Source organism: Cygnus olor, chromosome 16 (assembly GCF_009769625.2).
Source record: "Cygnus olor isolate bCygOlo1 chromosome 16, bCygOlo1.pri.v2, whole genome shotgun sequence".
NCBI lineage: Eukaryota > Metazoa > Chordata > Aves > Anseriformes > Anatidae > Cygnus > Cygnus olor.
The window spans coordinates 1649458-1663270 of NC_049184.1; the positions used below are offsets into that span (position 1 = coordinate 1649458).

General features: G+C 44.5%; 1 protein-coding gene across 1 annotated transcript in view; it reads right to left on the minus strand.

The window, feature by feature from the left end:
* The window catches only part of MMP24 (matrix metallopeptidase 24), a 50595-nt gene extending 38074 nt beyond the window's left edge, over positions 1 to 12521 (minus strand). The window contains exons 1-4 of the mRNA XM_040575338.1: positions 12355 to 12521; positions 10031 to 10179; positions 4425 to 4541; positions 2078 to 2382 (exon numbers count right to left, since the gene is read on the minus strand). Of these exons, the coding sequence (XP_040431272.1) occupies positions 2078 to 2382; positions 4425 to 4541; positions 10031 to 10179; positions 12355 to 12453 (670 nt within the window). The 5' untranslated portion in view covers positions 12454 to 12521. The remainder of the gene's footprint in view (positions 1 to 2077; positions 2383 to 4424; positions 4542 to 10030; positions 10180 to 12354) is intronic.
* Between the last annotated feature and the right edge of the window lie 1292 nt (positions 12522 to 13813).

A 13813-nucleotide genomic window follows, 5' to 3' on the forward strand; every position in this document is an offset into this window, starting at 1 on the left:
CATCTGTTTCTACAGCTTACTACAAGTAAAAAATGGTCCAGGACTTGCAGGAAGCATAGCAAAGTCACCTTTTATGTGCCTTCTGGAAATACAAGCAACTGGGACACTGAGGCTACCTTCATGAACAGGTAACTCAGTGACCAAATGCTCTAAGCAGCCAACAGGGGTCACCTGGCCCATGAGCAACATACACAATGTACTGTTAAATGACAATGAATCCCAAAAGGCTTCAACTGCCTCCAAGTGCCCATAGACTGAAGTCTAATAAACTGCAGCCCTTGCTGCTGCAAGTCTGGGACAGACTAGGGGCTGAGTGCTGCTTTCATTTCTATTCAGAAGCACTTTTTGGGAAAAAAACTGAGATATTGCCTCCTACTTTGACCATACCAATTGCTCCTCATCGTGTTGTTGTGTAGCTGATTTATCTCCAAATGTAAAACCACACCTTGTCTCTCAGTTGCATCCTGTTTGCTATAACACAGAATCACCAGAATGGTTTGAATTGGAAGGGACCTTAAAGATCACCTAGTTCCAACGCCCCTGCCACGGAGAGGGACACCTGCCCATCACTTCTCTGGTTTGCCTTGGTCCTTCTGAATTCCAATATTCTGCCTCATGCTTGTAGCTGCTCCCATTGACACTCTCATCTGAAAACTTAACAAATGAATTCTGCACCCCTTGATCCGAGATAATAAGGACTGCTCCATGAGTTTAATCTCCTACCTAGTTTTACACATTCTCATCATAATATTAACAATTAACTTCCATAGCTTGCCTATGGGATTGTCAGAGAACGTAGTAGTATTAACAAGATAAACCAGCAATCATTAATTGAAAGTACTACGCTAAGTACTGGCTAATAGAACGGTATGCATGAGTGGAACTTTAATTAAAGTTCAACAAAAAGGAAACTTTGCATTCACTGAAAACCTATACAGGATCATTCTTCAGAGTAGAAGATACAGATGTGCTGGTGCATGTGCCCCTATTACCACAGTCACAACCAACAGGGTGTTTTTACAAAACCAGAAACTTCTATAGGATAGATTGCATTCTCCATGTACAAATCAGAGAAGGCTGTTTTCCCAATAGGATCTGTTCAAACCATTCTTCATTTTTTTCTGACTGGATGAGACTTCACATGAAATATTTCACTTTTATCCACACACTTGGCACTGCTGGCAAAGACTCCAAAATAGTTCTTCTGTGGGGAGACAGTTGCATCCAATTATGAATTTACTGAAACTCTTCAGATGTCACAACACAGAAAGATGTAGACCAACAAAAGCAAACCTTCAAGTCATACTGGTTTATAACAAAATTATATGGACTAAATAAGAGCTCTCATCAGCCAAATATTCAATTTGGTTTTCCAATATTTGGAATTCAATTTGGTTTTCCAACATCTGGTTTTCCAATTTAAAATTTTTACAAGTCACCACTATCCTCAAAGATTTTAAAATAAATCTGAAAGTGCTCACTGTCATTTGAGAGTAAGACAAAGCCAGAAAGACACAGAAGCTCTACATTGCTTAGTATCACAAAAGCAGTTCTCCTAATCATCAGTCCTCCTTCAGAAATCAGCCAGCCCCATCCTCTGATGGGAAGAATTATGACCACACTCAGTTCACGGGAAAATAAATACAGATTTAACCTATTTGAAATACAAATGCCTTCACTCGTTCAATTTTCTATTCACCACTACAAATGGCTCTATTTACTCATGCTAATAATTCCACAAGACAGAGTTTAAGCTTCAACACCCTCTTGTTCATCTTGACCCTCTAGAGACATTGCTTACTGCAGCAACAGTGGTCCAAATCTCAAAATATGTACAAAGCCACTAGATACACAGTTCTGTTTATTCCTCAGCATTCGCACATGTGCACAGAGGCATGCAGAGTCACAAACCTAGTAACGAAATGTTTTATCCATTTAAGACAGAATACATGTTTTAGAAAGCATTTGAACCATTGTATGGGAGGGGAAGGCTCTGCTAACCACTTTCCAGTTAAAAGCCTGTCAACGTGTCTACATTCAACTTACTCTTATTCTAAAAAATGATTCGCACCCTTACCATCGTGATTAGAATTTCCCAGGGTCCACGGCTCATCTGAATCGAAGTGAGTATCTCCTCCTATTCCTGGTCCAGGAAAGTATGCATGAGCTAGGAATCCACCTTCTCCATCAAATGGAGAACTGTCTCCATGGAAACCAGAAGCAAAAAATATCATAATATCTGCCTCCTTCCTGTCATTTTTAATTTCATGGTAAGGGACCTCTTCAAAGGTAAGTGGTGTCACTCTCTGCCAAACATCAAATGCCTGACGAATGGCTCTCCTTGTATCAAGCTCTCCGACCTTGGGGGTATAGTTGTGTACACTGTGTGAATGAGAGAGAAGGGTTGTTTAAAGGTGCAGATTCCATTCAAGACTTCTTATTATAACTCCAGTACATAGCCACCTCTACAAAGTTTCCATTTCTGAAATGTATTTATTTTTTGCAGACTCTACTTTGTGCATGCAAAGTTTTGCTGTTACAAATAAAGCTACCAACAAACAACAGCCTTGATCCAGAGAGTATATTTATTAGTAAAAATAATCCCAATACTTTGGTTCATCTCATATCGCTTCCTGAAAACCTGGCGACCTTCCAAATCCTCATGTATAGAATTAGTTTAAAGAATGTAAATTATTCCAGATTTTGTGTGAAAATATCACACTAAAATGGAATCCGGTGTATGAAAACACCTGGCTACTAAAATTATTTTTGAGAAATAAACTTTTCAGTAAATTATACAACTTTACGTAGGTGAGCAGCTTCATTCTCAGAAGTCCTTGAATATTTAAGAGCTCATCAGATTGATAGGCCAATATTGTACATGTCAGTCCATCACGGATTTTGAGAAATAGCTTAACTACACATAAATTTCCCATAACGGTAAACTTTAGGTTAAAAGAATACTGATTTTTTTTTTTTGTGGATATATAACAGACTCAAGACCTACTAAACTTAGCTCGAGGAATATGAAACATCTATGTTACAGAAACAGCTTTCAGCCTTTAATGAAACTTAGCTCAATGTAATATAATGATGAGAGATGAAATATCCTGTATTATATTTAGTGGTAAAATGATATATCCATCACTGGAAAGTCACTCTACAAATATTGAAACTGGGAAGTTAAACAGCTAACAGCTTGACAATGGCAAGAGTGAAGCCAATACGCTGTGGTTTTGTACGCACATTAAGTTATATTTTACACATATGATTATATACTAGCTTTCCCTAAGGTCCAGAAAAGGTCAGAAGCAAGATCTGACTCTTACATTTTCACACATAGACGGTAAGCCTTTGTAATCTCAGTTAAAGGAGTAAATTGGTGGAAGCTTTGAACTAGTCCCCAGAATGACTCCCTCCTACCAGTCTCAGTACTACCTCACTGCTCCCACAGAGCTCTCAGCAGAAGTAATGGAGTGTCCCAGACCCTAATTCTCCTTCCCTTTACGCTGTATCTCTCCCCACACAGTTGGGCATATTCCCCATGTTGGTCACTCAGATTTCTCTCTCTTCATAACAGACTTCTTTCTTTCTATCTAAGCCTTACTTACCGGTATCTTCTCCTTACTGTCTACATTCCTAAGCTTCACTCCTCTGCAATGCCCCCTTCTCCTCTCCAAAATTTAGAAGGCTATTCTTCAGAGACTCTCATCAAGAGGGGTTTTTTAATTTATTTTCAATTAACATCCTTAGTGTCAAACTTTCATTGGTATCGTTGCTTTTCAAAACCTAAGGACCTAAATGATTCTAACACAAAGGCCTCTCTGGAAAACAATCGTCAGTATGCAACACTCATTTTACACTAGTAGGTCACTTCAGCATGTTGCCTTGGCAGGTCTAAGCCAGGATAAAAGCAAGTGTTTTACTACAGCACTATAAGGAAAAACTGCAAAAATAAACAAACAGTAAAATGTTGCAAATCAGTGGAGGAACAAAGCAACACTCCATTAGACAATGATGTTCCTTCTGCTTTAAGGGTACTATTTGTTAAAGAGGAGACGAGATTTAAGGGTTAGAGTCCTGCTGTCTCCATCTGTAGTTCTAGTTGCAAGGGTTAGATTTGATTAGCATTTAGATTTCTCAGGGAACAGAAAGGGGCTTAGTAGGATTTTCCTGCCAAAATTACACAACTGATGGTTGGGATTTAGGTCTCTTTATTGACCAGTTATTTCCCAATGAAGAATACTCTTCAGTTACTCCAGGGATCTGAAAATATACGACTCCACCATATCCTAAAGTCTGAAAGCCTTAACTGGGCTTCATAAGGAAAACCCACTTTTTAAAGCTAACTAAAAAATTTGCATACTAAACAAATACAGAACATTTCCCCCTCAAAACTAAAAGTGTTAGGGAGTATACTATACCTGTAGGTTATATGCTTCTGCCTCCATTTTTGTCCAGTTAGTGCGTAACGCTTTTTCCTCCGGCTATGGCCTAGGTGCGGATGATCTGGAACTCCACATCGAGGCTTCTTCATCCACCTATGGAGGAAAAGAGTGAAAAAGAAAGCTAATGAGTTTAGAAAAGAAATTAAAAATAACTCAGTGTGATCAGAAGACCTCCTAGGGATGAGAGATGACCAACACAGACACCAAGAAGGGCTCCACCTCTGTTGACATTCCATGCACCTCTGCACACAAAAAAGGCTTCATTTTTTCCGTTTGGAAACACAGATACTGGGCCAGGTAGCCCTTATTCTTGACGAAAGCTTAATGATGATAATGCCAAAAGAGACACAGACCCAAACTGCACATACATATACTCTGGGATCAAATCTTCTTATCACTTACTCTTGTTCCTATGCTGGTAAAAACAAAATAAAACAAAACCTTCCAAGCCAGAATTCACTAGATAAGATTGAATGAAAGCAACACAACCCTCCAACCTAAATGGATATGACTTTCTATAACCACCAGAACAGGTAACTGCAATCTGTGAGTCACAGTCACCAAATTCTGTCAGATTCTCCCCATACCCCTTGACTCTTTTGATCTTACTCATGATGTAGGACACTCTTGCTTCTATGGCCATGTAAACTGGGAGAGCAAAGGATGCTGTCCCTTGCAGAGGGATCCATGCACTGTTATTGGAGAAGTCAGGTCTGTAGGGACAGATTGTACTGGACTTGACAAGAACCCAAGCTTTGTATTATGAAGCTAGTGCTCATCTTCCCCACTTCCTTTACCTTACATTTATTGGTACAGTATGCCCACACATCTACCGCCACCTTCAAAGAAAAGTGGTACATTTGAGATTTGCATTTACAAAAGCCATATTAACTCAATCTCAAAACACTGTTTTTCCAAACATCCTTTACTTGTGCTCTTTTGTGTTGTTTCTACCTAGATATTTCCCAGTTTCCTAAGTATCTTCTGAGTATTTTTTTTAATTCCAGTCATATGATAATTGTACAGAGTTTTTAGCATAACCTTACAAAAACCTAATTCACATTGCAGTTTGCGTCTCTTGAGCTTCATGAGAACTCATGAATTATCTTCCATTTTATCTTTACGAGTATCACCTAGAAGACAGAGACAGGCTGCAATATCAGTACTCTGGGCTTTAAGGACTTCTTGAGCCAAAGCTTCCATGGCATCAGCATTTTTTGAGCTGTCCCTACTTTCCATATGCACAGCTGCCTAATTCCTCTTTCAAACCCATTATACTTGTTCCAGACCATTATACTTGTTCCAGAATGTCTGAAATAGGTCTAGTACAAAAAGTCTGATTACCTGGTATCTTGGTTTTGGCTGGGATAGAGTTAATTTTCTTCGCAGAGGCTTGTATGATGCTTTATTTTGATTTTTTTAAATGAAAATAGTGGTGATAACACACCAATGTTTTAGTTCATCTTCTTGTGCTACCCTGCCAGCGAGGACATTGGGGGTGCACAAGAAGCAGGGGGAGACATAGCCAGGACAGCTGACCCAAACTAGCCAAAGGACATTCTGTGCCATATAACGTCACAGTCAGCAAGAAAAGCTAAGGAGAAAAAGGGGGAAGAGAGGGGAACATTCTGAGTGGTGTTTATATTCCCAAGAAACCCTGCTTTCCCAGCAATGGCTGAATTCCTTGTTTTGCTTTCCTTGTGTGCAGCTTCTGCTTTAACTAGTAAACTGTCTTTATTTCAGCCCACCAGGTCTAACACTTTCACCCTTTTGACTCTCTTCCCCATCCCATGGGGATACAAGTGGCTCTGTGGTGCTTATAGCTGCCTGCCACATTACACCACAACACCCGCTTACAGCTAGGCAATACCCAGGCCGTCAATAGCCTGTACTAATGTCAAGCTGAGAAGGTTTATCTGGACTGGTTTCCTAGTTCAACTTCCTTTCCAGACACATGGGCCCTAGTCTAATCACAAGGACTATGGTACAATTCCAGCTCTCTCTTCTCCTTTTCTCAGCAGGGCAGATTGATGTCAAAATAATCACAGAGCTGTAACTTGCAGCCACTGATCTTCTTACATGCAGCTTTTTGCCAGCTGCACTCTACTGAGCACTTTGGATAGCTCTGTCTTTGTTCCAGGGGATTTATAAAAACACATCAGAAATAACAACAAAAGGCAATTACTTGAGGCAGGATTCAAATAGATAAATCACCACTGAAAAAAATTTTATTTTCAGTAGGGGCGCCAATAGCATTGGACCCTCAAAAGTTTGTGTGGCATTGTTTAGTGCTATTAGACTATTGCATTCCTCCAGCTACTTGGCATGCAGAAAAATAGATTTCCAACAGCAGTGACATCCAGTTCTTGACCAGACACAGCTGCTTCCCCCAGTCAGGCTCCAAGTCCTCCACAAGACTCCTAAACAGAGGAAGCTAAGTTGCCTACCATTGAGCTGGTAGGAGTTGTATCTTTAAAATCCCTGAGTTAAGAAACACAATTAGACAGCTGTATCTTGCAACCTGAGGTGGGCAACAGGCTCAAGACTTTGCAAAGACACACAAGGCGCCTTGTCGTGTTAAGGGGTGTAGCCAATTAACCGTTATGGGTCTGGTCGGATTCAGGGTACTGAACTATCACAGTCATGGATCCTCCAACAACTTAACATGCCCTTACTCTAGTTGCATTCAATAAGAACTATTACGGCTAGGACTAATGTAATTAAGTGCAATTTATTACAGCAACAGGTACACAGGTTCTTTGAATTGCTGGTGATAATTTATTGTCTGCAAAAGCAAGCTAGCATGCATGAAATACACAGGTACACAGCCTGGCTATGAAGGTGTTAAAAGGCACAAAGACTCTAGAGATTATTCAAGTGTTCGAATCTCACCCAAAGGCATCCCTCCAGGGGGGAGGGGGAGAGAGGCTCAGCCCATAGACTGCTCCAGAAGTCAGGATGGTATCTTCCTTCATGATGGTATCTTCCTTAACGTCCCCTCTCTCTTAAGCCAATTTATATTTTCTATCCTTAAGGTGGAGCTTGAGTGACTGTAGTCAAGCATATCTTTATTGTGATTGGTGAAAAGTTTTCTTGCCTTTGTTTAAAGGTATAGGCTCTGAGAAATTCAGAGCACATGCTCAGTGAGGGGTGGTTGCACCTTGGAGGAGGGTAGCTTTTGGGATGGAGGTGTGTTTTGGTATTATAATGATATTATAATGAGCAAAAGTGCACTAGAGTACAGCATTTTGTCAAAAACATGACAGGTCGTTGGCTAAGAGAGGCAAATGTGCAGTTTATCAGTTTCGGTGTGCACAAGAACAATCGAGTCCCCCTCTTGTCACAGAGCCTAGCCACAGTGTCTTCGCTCCACTCTACACTCCGCATTGTTTGTTAGAGTTAGCACACCACATTGCCCTGGTGTGGTAACATCTAAGGTTAAAAGCCTAGGGAACACTCAGGGCATGCAGCTGCACCCTGTCCTGAAAACCTCTTCAATGCTGTACCTTTCTTTAAAATGTGAATAATAGTTTAATTTTCCTAGTTACTTTAGGCAATCACTCCACACACCTCCAACACAAGACTACTTCCTGGTTCTCCTCAGGTCTATGCGATTATGAGAAACATAACAGTGAGCACTTCTGTTAGGCACTAGCATGCCTTCTCTCCCTTCACACTCCCAGGATTATATCTTTGCTTAGCTGTTAAGTCAAATTACTATTCAACCCACTAACTGCAGGTAGACACAAAGTTTGCTGAGGTGATGTTGAATGTGGAGTAGGAGGCGGCTGTTCTAGGTATTCTCTATTACTCTTTTTACAGGAAATCACATATCCTCAACCTGTTTTCTCAAGACAGTCCCCTTTGTCCCTCTGCTGACCCCAACCTTCCCTACAGGTACCAGTAAGCAACATCAGCAATGGTGGTGTTCCTTCCCATTTCACACTCCCACTGTCAGTGCTTGCATGGTAGCTTCCACACACTTGGATACCACTTGTAGGAAAGCCCGAGCTCAGGGTTTGGGTATGTGTGGGGAAGGAGATAAAGAAAATTAGGCTTCTATATTAAGCGTAAACAGGAGATGTAGAATTTGTTGCCTAATAAGGAAGCCACAGAAACTAATAACTTTGCACAGACCGATTGCACATTGAAGCTTTAAAGGCAGGGAGTTCACAACACTGACAGAAGTGACAGGAAAATTTATAGTTGGAATCTCCAAACCCATAACATGAACTGAAATAACAACTTAGCAAATGCCTGAGTAACTTGGAGCTCTTAGAGCCAGTCTGCCTTGCCATTTCTCCTCCCTTTCCTCAGCTTCCAGGACAGAGGGAAAGTTTTCGCCACTGTATCTGAGAAAGTGACAGAGCCCAACAAGGCCCATGTAGATGCTCCTCTCCACCCAAAATACAGGCTCAATGCTAGCAGCAATTACAACTTTGTTTTCTTTTAATCTGACTTCTAAGCAGGTACTCCTGCTCATCCTGGCCATACAACATATGGACTTATTGATTCAGGACAGGTGGAGGTACAGTAACAGCAAAATCCTGCAAAGCACACAGGCATTTGGTTTCAAGCATTTGTAGACCTCGGCTTCAGAAGGTGGAACATTTGGTGTTTTCACCATCAGCCATTGGATCGCCATCCACTGAGCAAAACCTGCCTGGACATACACATGGTAAAACAGAGGCATCACCTTCTTTTCCACCAGAAAAATACTCTTACTTACTAAAGCCCCCAACAGAGCCTAAGTTCTATTCTTCTTTGCTCACCATGAGATGCCTCTCCTCCCCAGAAAGCATTACTAAGACCTTATCTGCAGTCTGCTACAGTCAACAGATGCTCTTCTAGTCTAGACTAACAGCAGACATTCAGTCAACACAGGATATTCAGGCAACAGCAACAAACACCACTTCTGCACTACATCTAGCAGTGTGCACTGAACAGCAGACTAAAGGCAACAGCCTTCAAGGAACAGACTCCCTCCAGCTTAGGCACTTTAGGCCTATGCTTCTGTGCTATTAAGAAACTGATCACAAGCAACAAATAACATACAGCAGATAACATCTAATGTCCAGCAAATATCAACTATTCAACAGCTGAGTAGTCTTGACTGTCCTCATTAGACTGCTGCAACTCTCTTCAACTCAGAACTGCAGCTCTCCACACGCAGCATCTATGCAGATCCACAACTCCGATTAAGAAATACTACATCAGAAATCATTTCTGGAGTCAGATTTTTACCTAAGTCCAGACAGAGACAGCAATAAATAAAACCCTTGATGTTCACTGCCTTCAGAAACTCACAGTATTCGTGTTTCATCTTTGCACTAGCAACAGGAATGACATTTAACAAGAGCTTCTCACACTTGCAAACAGTGTACTGTTGACAATAATATCGAGATGGAGTTGTCCACATGTGTTCATTAGGAATGCCTTTTCACAAACATCGAGACTTCTCTGACTGGGCTGAGACAGTGAAATCTATCCCTTTTGAGGACTTCTGGCTCCTGGAATAACTACCCAGGTAATAGACAAGGCTTTGAGAATGGAAAGACAAAATTAGTCTAGGATAATCTTACTCAAGAGTTGTCTGGTCCAAAACTCCTGTTACTGGGATCCCATAGAATTGTTGCATAGTGGCCACTGCAGACTGCACAGCTTTTCCTGCCTGCAAGGCGGACATTTGGCTGTCAGATGGAAGCAAGTAGCCATAAGTTTTTAACCAACCCTGAAAAAGAAAGAAACAGATCGTAAGTTTCTGCCATATTAAGCTTTCAACTTCACAGATCACAACATTTCTTCAAAAGAAAGGTGACAAACTAGCCCATGAAATTTAACCACCTCTCTTTATCAGTTAGGTTTGGTAACACTGGCTGAACTCCAGGAAGACCCAGCATAATATCCACTGTCCTAACTGGATGATACAGGCCTGCTGATTAAAAATGGCCAGCATCCCCACTGAATATAACTGGGGCAGACATGGGTCTTTGGTACAACAGAAATGCCAAAGAACCTCCATTCTTTGCGCAGGCTGAGCTCCTCTCTTGTTCCTCCTGTGCATCCTATCCCCAAGGCCATCACAAGGTTTCTCAGCCCCCACAGCAATACACTCCAAATAACCCACTGCCCACCTACTGCTGCTTCTGGACCATCGCTCTAAGCAGACAGCTTAACAGGCCTAGGTAATTCCCCAGAAACAAAAGTTCAGGTTTATGTTTGCACTAGACACAGAAGTATTTCTTTCAAAAACAAACTCAAAGTTTACATAGACCCTTGCTAGGTGGACTTTTCCTTTAATACCAGATATCTAGCAAGTTTTCAGATCAGAAAAACAGCCAGTTCTCCTAAAGGAGCTTTGTTTCCCCCCACCCTCCCCAAAACACAGCTTTAGATAAAACCATGTCAAACTTACAGGCCAAGGACTGCATTTTCAAAAACAGCCAAGTAATTCATGACTTTCTTTTGAGTCATTTTAATACCATGAGAAAAAGGAACATTAATTCACTGTTAAGCGCAAAGACCAAAAAATACCAACCCCTAAATGTAGACTTGTTTTCATGGTAACTTTTAATTCATCTACCCCTGAGCCTTTTTTTTTTTTTTTCCTGGCCAGTACCCAGCAGAAATTAACATAATACAGCTGACAATCTCCCCAAGCACTGTAAAGAAACCTGGGGTACTTATCATCAAACAGAAAAACACCCAACTGCTTTGGTGTTCTACTACAGGCACAATGCGTTCCATATTCCAAAGACAAATTTATAAAATTTTTATAAAACCCATTTGTCCGATTCAATGCTTACTATTTAGATCATGATTACTACAAGATCTACAGATAACCCATAAGCTTTTACCAGCCACCAGAACAATCCATCCCACCCACAGGATGCTGTCATCAACACACAAGTGCTAAAAAGCCTGCTCGCTCAGACCAGGCTCGCACACTGTCCCTTAGCCTAACGCAGCAGTGGGAAAAAGGGGCTAAAGCAAGGAGGAGCACAAGAGAGAGGACAATTCCTATTTCTTTGAAACAGCATGAAGATATCAAACTCCACATGGGAGAGAGAAAGGCTTTGCTTCCAAAGCTTGAAAAGAAGAGTAACGGCACAGGGCTAGCCACGCCAAATCTCGCAAAGTAAATGGACAGGCAGCACTAGCCAACAGAGGCATCACCAACAGCCCAAGCTGCAAAACTGCTGGGAGCACAGACTACGTCCGTCTTGGCAACTAAAGTTCTAAAGCCGGCCTCTAACCAACACAGCATACTGGCACACACAGACCATCAGTCTGACCAAAGCAAGCTGTCCTTGAGCAGCACGGGTGGAGCACGCGAACCAAAGCAGCCCCGAGCAGTGCTACCCCCGGGGATCCCTCTCCTTCCCAGCCAGGCTCCAACACGGCGGGGGGTGAGGGAAAGGGCCACAACACGACTCCTGCGCAGACACCAGGAAGGTCCTCCCGGGAGACCGATGCTCGAGAGCACGAAAAAGAGGCACAGCTATCTTCGCGGGCCGGTTCTCCCCAACGAACTGAATGCGCGCAGAAGAGCTCGGGTGCAGGCAGAGAAGCTTCCAGGGACCGACACTGCGCGCCTGAGTGCGCTTCGGCTGCAGCAACCGAAAGCGGCTACTTGGGAGAGCAGCCGGACAAGGGCCTAGAAAAGACACCGGGATGCTCCGGGCGGGCCAGCAGCGCCCAGGCGCAGCGACGTGGCTGAAGCCGGGCGCAGCGGGGCCGGGCAGCCGCCGCCCCGCTCCCCAGCCCACCCCCGGGCCGCTCCGCTCCCAGCCGCGGCACGACCGGCCCCAGAGCCGCCTCGCCCCGCTCCGCCCCGCTCCCCTCAGCACCGCACCCCACCCCACCCCGGCCTGGCCCGGCCCGGCCCCGGCGCCCTGACACCCACTCGGCCCGTGCTGGTGTCGGCGGCGGCGCGGAGCAGGGCGCAGAGCAGCGGCAGCAGGGAGCCCGCCGCAGCCAGGCCCCGGCACCGTCTCGGCGCCATGGCAGCGCGGCGGGCCTCCGGCCAGCGCTCCGGCCCGGCGGCTCGGGCTGCGGCTGCGCGGGGAGGCCGGAACTGAAAGGCGGCGGCCGGGGCTACGCCTCTTCCTCCGCTGGGACGGGGCAGGCGGCGGGACTGCCGCTGGGCCACCGGCCGGTTGCCATCCTCCGGGTCTCGGCACCCGTCCCGCTGCCGGCAGGCAGGGGAGGGTGCAGAGGAGCCGGGGGCCGCTGTGTGTTCCTCTGCAGCACCAAAGCTGCTGCAGGAGGAGTCAGGTCTTTCTGTGCCGACTTCTCACCGAACGGGCTTGTTTCCCGTTGTTAAGAGATCCTAGTAGCGGGTGGACTCCCCAGGGACATGTGGAGTAGCCAAGGCTGCCTACTGTGTCCTTTCTTTGGCCACAGTTTGAAGACCTTCAGTAGATGGGTGTAGAAGACCCAGGTGCAGGAGGCCAGCTGCATGCGTCAGTTAGAGCGAGCCTGAGGCTAAGGAATCATAGAAACACAAGGTTGGAAAGGACCTACAAGATCATCTACTCCAACTGTCCTCCTGTCACCAATACTACCCACTAAGCTACTAAATCATATCTCGTAGCAATGTCCAGGTGCTTCTTGAACACCACGTGGGATGGTGACTCAACCACCTCCCTGGGCAGGCCGTTCCAGTGCCTGACTATTCTCTGAGAGAAAAAGATTTTCCTGATACCTAGACTAAATCTCCCCAGGCGCAACGTGTGGCCATTCCCTGTAGTCCTATCCCTAGTCATCTGCAAGAAGAGGCTGACCCCCAAATCATCACAACCTCAATTCAGGAAGTTCTAGAGTGCAATGAGGTCTCCTCTGAGCCTCCTCTTCTCCAGACCAAAAAATCCCAGCTTCCTCAGCCGCTCCTCATAAGACTTGTGCTCCAGACACCTCACCAGTTTTGTTGCCCTTCTCTGGACACGATCCAGGGCCTCAATGTCCTTCTTGTACTGAGGGTCCCAAAACTCAACACAGTACTCGAGGTGCGGCCTCACCAAAGCTGAATACAGGGGGGATGATCGCCTCCCTGCTCCTGCTGGCTACACTATTTCTAATACAGGCCAGGATGCCATTGGCCTTCTTGGCCACCTGAGCACACTGCCGGCTCATGTTCAGCCGAGCATCGATCAACACTGCCAGGTCCCTTTCCTCTTCACTGTCTTCTAGCCACTCTGCCGCAAGCCTATAGCACTGCATGGGGTTATTGTGGCCAAAGTGCAAGACCTGGCACTTGGCCTTGTTAAACCTCATCCCATAGCCCCCACTCCATGTTCCCCTGAGCCACTTGGGGGCAGGGTGGATGTAGAAGAGGGTGGAAGGGGGAAGGTGATTTTAGTTTG